This window comes from Propithecus coquereli, unplaced genomic scaffold (genome assembly GCF_000956105.1).
Source record: "Propithecus coquereli isolate 6110/MARCELLA unplaced genomic scaffold, Pcoq_1.0 Scaffold574, whole genome shotgun sequence".
Classification (NCBI taxonomy): Eukaryota; Metazoa; Chordata; class Mammalia; order Primates; family Indriidae; genus Propithecus; species Propithecus coquereli.
Genome location: NW_012151663.1, coordinates 1,651,426 through 1,659,600, shown reverse-complemented (window position 1 = coordinate 1,659,600; position 8,175 = coordinate 1,651,426). Strand labels below are relative to the sequence as shown.

The following is an 8,175-nucleotide window of genomic DNA, read 5'->3' as shown; positions in this document are numbered from 1 at the left end:
GACAAAGGAGAGGGAGGCTGGAGGAGGGAGAATCCAGGGCTAGGAAAGGGGGTTTGTCCCCAGTAAAGGAAAGGAAGGGATGGGGGCGACAGAAGGCAAGGATGAGGACAAGAGTGAGCGCAACACAGAGAGCAAGAAAGGAAAAGGACGTGGGAGACGGACAAGTGGAAGGAGAGAGAAACCAGGAATTATAAAAGTTTTGAATAAAAATCAATTCATCCGAAATATTCAGTGTTTTCATGAGGCAGTGAGACCGAAATAGGAAGGGGCCCTTTATTTTCTTAGGAATAGAACACAGACCGGACATGAGAGAGGAATGGTGGAGAATTTTCCAAACAAAGAGAGAGCCTGTGGCCTCTCAAACTGTCCCCACGCTGAGCTGGCTGGTGTTCCCACCGCAGCCCCCGGCTTTCTCACAAAGGGGGTGAGCTCCCGCCAGAGAGGGGGACCCAGGACATAAGCCTGGTCTCCGTACCCTGATGGCTGGAGAGGGAGACCGCAGAGTGGGGTTCAGGCCACAGCCTGGGGTACAGGGTGGGTAGGAGTAACCAGGGTTAGAGAAGAGGGGTCTCTTCTGGCGGGTGAGGGGGCCTGGTGCTGGGCAGCGGCTTGTCTCCGGAGGAGGCACTTCAAGACCTTGTGGGGCTCATCTTTGCTGGGCAGGGTCTAGAGGGGGCTGGCACTGCAGCGTTCAGGCTTGCAGAATCAGGAAACCTGGGCCTCGCCAGCTTCCTGCTCTGGTCTTCTCTGGACACCATGTGAGGCCGTGAAGGAACAAACCAACCCACTCGAGCTTGTTTCCTCGCTGCTGCTGATGCATGGCAGCGGTGTAGCACCACCTGGGGTTGACAGACCTCAGAAAATGGTAGCACGGTGACCGTGAAATATCCCGGGTGTGCGTTTTTGACGGATCCAACCGCTCCATCGCACACGTGTCTACTACGTCACAGGCACTATGAATACATCGTTGCACAAACGAGATTCTCCGTCTCCCCAGCAGACATTTCAGTGTGCGTGTGTGGGGGGGTGCGGTGCACGGTTAACAGAAGAAATTAAGTCACAGAGTAAAGTTAGAGGGAATTTAGTGCTAGGAAGAACATAGAGCCACCGAGGCAGGTAAGGATGGGGGCGGTTTGCAATTTTAAATAGGCTTGGGAGTAGAGAAGGGGTCAAGTGTTTCCTGCAGAGTTACCAGGTGGGGTGGGGGAGGGGTCGAGGTAGTGCTGCCTGCTCCTTCCAGAAACCGGGAGGTGGGGGGGTCTCACTAGGGCAGGTGGGAACAGGACGAGAGGGAGGAGTCACACGCCTGTGATGGGATTAGTTCTCGATATCTCCGAATTCCCGACAGCTTCCTCACCCCTGTTCTAACTCCCAGGCTCACAGGAAGGTGCTGGGAGGAGAGACAGGAGACTGGGAATGGAGCTTTCTTGGAAGAAACATCCGCACGTGAAAGCCGGATCACAGTAAAAATAGCAATGGCAATAAATTCCTGACTTCGGTCATAAGGTGCACGATCATCTCGGCTGAAACGCTGCCACTAGTCAGAGACGCGGGGTCCGGAGACCGCAAGCCCTGGCGGGCGCCCCGGGACACCTCACCTCTTGGCGACTGGCGCGCCCGCCGCGGGCTGCACGGGCGGGGCGGGGCAGGGTCGGGGGGGCGGGGCCTGCAGGGCCTGGGGCGGGGCCTGAGCGGGCCACGCCCCCTCCGGGCCCCGCGGGCGGGCAGAGCGCACCGGGCGCCGGTTATAGAGCCGCACGCAGGCGGGCGCGGCGCACATTGCTCGCGGCGCGCGGAGCGGCTGCCCACGTGTCTCCCCTGGGTCAAGCCCGCTGTTCCTCCCGCGCTCTGCGCCCCCTCGGCCCCCTCGGCGTTCGCCCGCGCGGCCCGCGAGAGCGGGACCCCGCGCAGTTCCCCGCGCTCAGGGGCCAACTCGGCCCAGCAACTCGGTCCTGAGAGCCGCGCTTGGGGGGGGCCGGGCACTGCGCATGCGGAGCTCCAAATTCAAACAGCTGTTTCCAGGGGCTCGAGGGCCGGCGACCCCGGGCCCCTCCGTCTAGGGGGCGTTCTCTGGCGGGCGGCCGCTCGGGCGCCATGGTGGACCGGGGCCCTCTGCTCACCTCGGCCATCATCTTCTACCTGGCCATCGGGGCGGCGATCTTCGAGGTGCTCGAGGAGCCGCACTGGAAGGAGGCCAAGAAAAGTTACTACACACAGAAGCTGCGTCTGCTGAAGGAGTTTCCGTGCCTGGGCCAGGAGGGCCTGGACAAGATCCTGCAGGTGAGCCGCCGCCGGCACCCCACGGACACCCGGAGCCGACTGGGGCTTCAGGGGTGCTGAAGGGAAGACCCGCTCAGTTTCCGATGACCCTCAGTCCCCGGGGAAGGGCCTGGGGGCGACGGGAGAGGACGTCCCGCCCCGGATCAGGCTTCCAGGGTCTGTCGCTCACCCAGCGGACATGGGGGTCTCCCGTGCGCTGACACTCGTGGCAGCCTGGTTCGCCCGGAGAGAACTTGGGGTGACTCCGTGGCAAACTGGGCCCCTAGTGGCTGCGCGTGCGGGAGCCTCCCTCTTTGGAGGGAGGCCGTGGGGCGGATAAAGGCGTTTATCTTTCCTTGGAGACGCTCCCGGAGTCCGGGAGCCGAGCCTGGTGCCACCCCCTCGCGTCTCCACCTCCCCGCTCCTAGGGCAGCGCCGCGCCCGCCCGGCTTTTTTTCCTTTTTTTAAGGAACGCGAACCCGGCAGAGCTGCGGGAGGGTCCCCCAGCCTGAGCCCGGGCAAGATCTCTCCACCCGCGCAGGGCTCCGGAGAGGGGTCAGAGGCGATGGCCGGCCTGAACCCGCGGGAGGAGGGCTGGTGGCTGGAGTGCTGGGGACACGCTCAGGCTTCCGGGAAGGCTTATCTTGAGGAGACATCCTCAAGGGCTTGCAGTTAAACTCTGCGAAAGTAGCAGGTTGCACAAACGAGCAAAAGCCAGATAGGCCTTTTTGGAAGGGGAAGGAGAGCCTATGCGGAATTGGGGTGGGGGGCGGGAGTTCGCTCGGTGCCGGCACTGGGAGTCGCTCGTCCGCAGATGCCCATGCCCTGTGGATGGCATTGACCTCTCTCGGATAAACTGGGGCTGACCATCCTGACTGGGACCTTGGGCCGATTTGGGGGCTGAGGCCCTCTATCCCAGTTTTTCAAAGGCTCAGCCTCAGCCATCCACCCTTCTTGGCCTGCACTAATCCCCACCTCCCCCACCCCACCCAGTGGAATGACCAGGACCTGGGTAAAAGTCCTAGATTGCAGGGGAGAAGTAGGGGTAGGTTGTCCAAAGTGTTAACGTTGCTCTTGGGGTGAAAGACGGCAGAAAGGAGGTCTGACGAGGAGCAGCATTTAACCTACAGCAGCTCTCCAATACTTTATGCCTATCTACTTGTCTCTCATTTTCCAACCTCACTTTCCCCACATGAGAAATGGGAACGAACCCATCTTAGTCCCTCTTTGACTGTGGCAAGGTTGAAAGTATTTGGAAAACGAAGACATCTTGCCAGCTGTAACCCCTTTTTGTCCTCAGATCTGTGGACATTCACACGGATGAGCATACAGGTGTCTCTTGGCAGCTGGGCATGCAGAAAATTGTCCCCTAAGGAGGCAGAAGGGGAGGTTTAGTCCAGCAGGGGCTCAGTGTTGGGTTTTAGTGGAGAGTCTCCTATCCTGGCAGTTTCCCGGGTGAGGGCAGGTGGGGAGGTGATTCTGGGAAGGGTGAGCTTCAGAAGGTCCTTGGCTGGTTTAGCGCTTAGTTACGGTGGGAGTTCTGGGATGCCGAGCTTCCTTCTGACGGGTGTCTCCCCTGAAGTGTGTGGTGGGGGGAGGGGGTCACTTTATAATTTCCCTCGAGGGAACAATTCCTCTGGAGAATGAGTTTTTGTCTAGTTTGCTCCCCGGTTTTGTTGAGAGGGGGAAGAGGGCAGGCAGGGATGATAAAGCCTTGAGCTGCCCTCGAAGTGTTGCCCTCTAAGCTGTTGCTCCGCCACTGCAGGGGAAGGAAGGAAAGAATTCAAGGCTAAATGTGGGAAAATAAACTTCAAAACACAAGGAGAAGGGAAAGAGGGGGGCTCCAGGGGTTAGGCAGCCGGGTGCAGCTGGTGGTAGTAGCTTTGGAGACTAGACAGCTTCCTTAAGGTATTTGAACAAACAAAATGCCTCCTACTTTTAGGTCCTGCTAAATGTGTCAACAGTTACTCCCCCAAAGGTACACAGGTAACTTTTAGAAAAAGGATTTGGGCATCAAGCTAGTCCTATTTGGAGACCGTTACAGATATGTTCTTGAACAAGGACAGCTCTGTCCCCAACCCTAGCCAAAATCCTCAAACCATCCCCAACTGAGCGAGTCCCCTCCCTTTGTAGGAAAAACCCAAGAAACGAAAATGGACCAGTGGAAGCATTTGCTGGCGTCAGTTGTAATCTGCTGAAATCTGCCTGGCTCTGCTTTCTGATCTGTGACTTGGGACACTGCCTTAGGCCTTAGGAAATTGGTTTAAGGAAAAATGAAAACTCAAAAAAATCTTCTTTCCCATCTGGCCTCTTGGGTATTTTCCACCTGGGGTTCTGTGTTTTAGCTGGTTCTGACTCACCTTGCAATCCTAAAGGAGCCCCTGGCCAGGACTTCCTGGGGTGGCAGCCGGGAGGGGCAAAGATTGTTGGAAGGCAGGCGGGTACAGTCTGGGTTGGGGGTTTTCTTACGCTTTGAGATGTATGAGAAAGGATGTTAACACACCTTTCTTTAGAAATACCCCCGGACTCGTCAGCTGCTTCCTCTCCCGCTCATGGTGCGAGCGCTTGAACTGAGGTGCAGGCTGACTTTGAAGTGCTCAGTGCCCCGCCAACCTGGGGACACGTGGTCGCCCCCTTTCCTGCCTTCAGAACCATCTTGAACCCTTACTGTCAAACAAGATTTTTGGTGACCTGCTCTCCCAGCCTCTTCCTAAATTGCGGAGACTCCACAAGGGAGATCAGCATTTTCAGCACCCCTACTCTGTGTTGGGCATCGTTGGTGTTATTATCCTCGTTTTACAAGAGAGGGCACAGCCTGGTTTTGCTGTCTGGCTCGCCCACTTACCCATCAGGCCGTTTAACTTAACTTTGCTTCCCTTTTCTCGTGCAGTGAGGGTTTGGTGCGGCTCCAGTAAAATATTACAGAGACGTCAGGCAAGATGTATATAGGAAGGGAGCAGGTCTCCTGACCTGAGCATTTATTGAGCACTCACGGAGCAAGGCAACTTGCTATGTGCTTTACCTGCCTGCATTATTTCACGTACTCTTTACGGTGACCATATATATCCAGGTAGGGACCCTGAAGCCCAGAGAAGTTAAAGTGACCACAGTGACACAGCAGGAGGCACGGCAGGTTGGAGGGAGACCTGGCAGTCTGCCCCAGGAGCCTGCACCTTGGCGTACCTTTGCCCTCCCTCTTGGGCATGTGAAAACGTTGAACGTTGCTTTGTGAGTGAATTGGTTTGGCTAGACTCTGGTCTGGAAAATTCTATTTTCTCTTTCCCCTAGAACAGGCAATGGCATGCAGGTATCTCCCGTGTTGTCGCCCGGTTGACCCGGCACCTCCTCCGTTACTGAAGTAATGCGTCAGTCCACCCTGCACCCCAAAAAAGCAGAGGACTGGGTTGAAGGGGGGAATGAGAGCCCTTCTCAGTCTTCTGCCTCTCGATGCAGTGATCATAAACAGGAGGATTTGAGAGCTTGCCGTGTGCTAGACACTGAATAAGTACTTCACGTGCATTCTAATTTTAATGACTACCGCATGAATGAGGAAAATGAAAGATGACGGAACTTGCTCAGGATCATGCGGAGCAGAGTCAGGTTTCAAGTCTGTCTTATTTCAAAGTACATGGGAATTAGTCAGCAAGCATTTATTAAGCACCCACTGTGTGTCAGGCACTGAGCAAGCCTCCAGGGATACAGAGAATTGAGTTGGGCTCAGAACTATTGGGGAGGAGGATAAATAACCCCACTGGGAACAAGATAGTGGGGTGGGGGCCACAGCAGAGGTATTCAGGAGGGTCTCTTAATGAGGGGCCCCCTGTCCAGCCTGAAGGGTCAGGGAGAGCTCTCAGGAGATAGCCTTCAGCCAGAGTGGGGTCTTGGAATTAGAAGGTCCCAGCTGGGACAGGAGGGGGAAGAGAGTCCTAACAGGATGGGGGACTGCCCTTTCTCCCAGCTCGGGGAGGGAGACTGCCATGCCGCCGCTCTGGAGAGTCCCACGTCTCCCGTGGGTGGCGTCTCCTGGGGCCACTCCAGGTCCTGCCCTCCGCTCTGGCATCCCAGACCAAACTCTGGGTTTTCTGAGACTTCTCACATAGCTGACCCATTCCTGGAAGCCTCATGCGTCCCACTGGCCCCCTTCCCTCCTAAGTGCCAACGTGCATTATTGGATTCTACGGTTTTCCACGTGCACGGCCTTTCGCTTTCTAGACCCTCGGAACTACGCTGTACGTACTCCAGTCTGCAGTGGTCAGGCCGATTCGAATTTTGAGGTTTTGACATCCTGTTATTAACACCAGTCTTCCCTGAATTTGAAAAATAAAACCCCGGAGTATGTGATGAAATTAAATCTGGGGTACGTTGAATTTTAGGGGGAGCTGAGGGTTAATATGAACACCTCCTTTGTTTCAAGCTTCCTTGGAAATTGTGAAATGCACTGGTCCACTTAACTGCCTTTGTAAGGGAAAGGAACACAATAGATCTTTTGAGGATCTTGGAGGCCTCCCCATGGCCAGCTCTGAGCTTGAGTTCTCGAGTCTAGGACTGCTGAAGTGGAAAGTGGATAAGTTGGATTTTTGAGAGCAAATGGAAGAAAGAGGTCTCTTCCTGATGGCTCATTTCTTATTTATATTCCACTCAAAAGTTTAGGGCAGCAAAAACAAAAACCATCCTCAAATCGATAAATCTGCCTTAATTAACTGCTCTGGTTAGAGTTTTATTAAATCGCTTTGAGAGTTTTACTAGAGCCCTTGGGATGGTTACAAATGGCACGGTCGTAGAGAATTATTGAGGATAGAAATTAGTAAGTGTGAGCCCAGGAGTTTGAGGTTGCAGTGAGCTATGATGGCACCGCCGCACTCCAGCCTGGGCAACAGAGCGAGACCCTGTCTTTTAAAAAGCAAAAAATTAGCAAGTGTTGAAAGGCTCCAGTGGGAGTGGGGGAGTCATACAGGAGGGACTGCAAGGGAGGTGATGATTGTTGCTTCTAAGTATTTTCCTGGGGTTTTGCCCTATTTATAGTCTGGCGTTTAAAAGAAACACAATCCTCCGGTTTTGGATGCTGTGCTTGGCTGGCCCTGACCTCGGGCCAAAGGCTTTCATCTTCAGCTTGGCTGTTTGCTGTCAGATTGGGCTCAGCCTCTGAACTGTGTGTGTAGTTGGGGGAGGGGGGGAAGGACAAGGCTTTGGGGAGCAAAGAGGCCAGGCTTCTGAGATGGAACCCCCTAGAGAGTCTGTGCAAATCGAGATGCTGTGTCTGAGTGGTGCTGCAAGAACTGATTGGCCCGAGCTGGGGGGTGCAGAGAAGTGCAGGAGGTGACCACAGGAAAGCACATGGAACAGGTTTTCCTCCTTCCAACGTTCGTTTTAGGGAGTAGACAAGGTGGAGGTGGATCTCTTTGGGATTTCATCGAGTGCCCCGAACGCTGGCAGAGGAGCCCTGGCCTGCCCATTCTCCCAGGGACCTCTCGACACAAAGAGAGGACACACTGCCCCAGTAGGGTTCCTTCTCCAAGTGCCACGGTAGAGACTTGGCTGTTGCTGAAAGGATCTCCATCCAGGCAGTATGTCTGACGGTTACAGGGGCGGCCTCTGAGGGCACGCCGTAGTCTGCCTAGAATAGTGCTTGGCACACAGCAAGTGCTCACTGTTAGCTGCCATCACGACTACTAGATAGCCCCTAGCCTGCCATGGGGTGGTCTGTGCACAGGGCTGGTGGGCGGCATCCACCTGGTATTGCAAAGAATCGGGAAGATCTTCCTAGAGCAGAGGAAATGTTAACTGAATTATTTTTAAGGTCAAAAAACAAATAAACTTCTGGCCGGGCGCGGTGGCTCACGCCTGTAATCCTAGCACTCTGGGAGGCTGAGGCGGGCAGATTGTTTGAGCTCAGGAGTTCAAAACCAGCCTGAGCAA

At 55.2% G+C, this 8,175-nt stretch overlaps 1 protein-coding gene across 1 annotated transcript in view; it reads left to right on the top strand.

The window, feature by feature from the left end:
* Positions 1-1,945: 1,945 nt before the first annotated feature.
* Positions 1,946-8,175, top strand: part of KCNK5 (potassium channel, two pore domain subfamily K, member 5) — a 34,980-nt gene continuing 28,750 nt past the window's right edge. Inside the window, exon 1 of the mRNA XM_012658133.1 lies at positions 1,946-2,280. Within this exon, the coding sequence (XP_012513587.1) occupies positions 2,095-2,280 (186 nt within the window). The 5' untranslated portion in view covers positions 1,946-2,094. The remainder of the gene's footprint in view (positions 2,281-8,175) is intronic.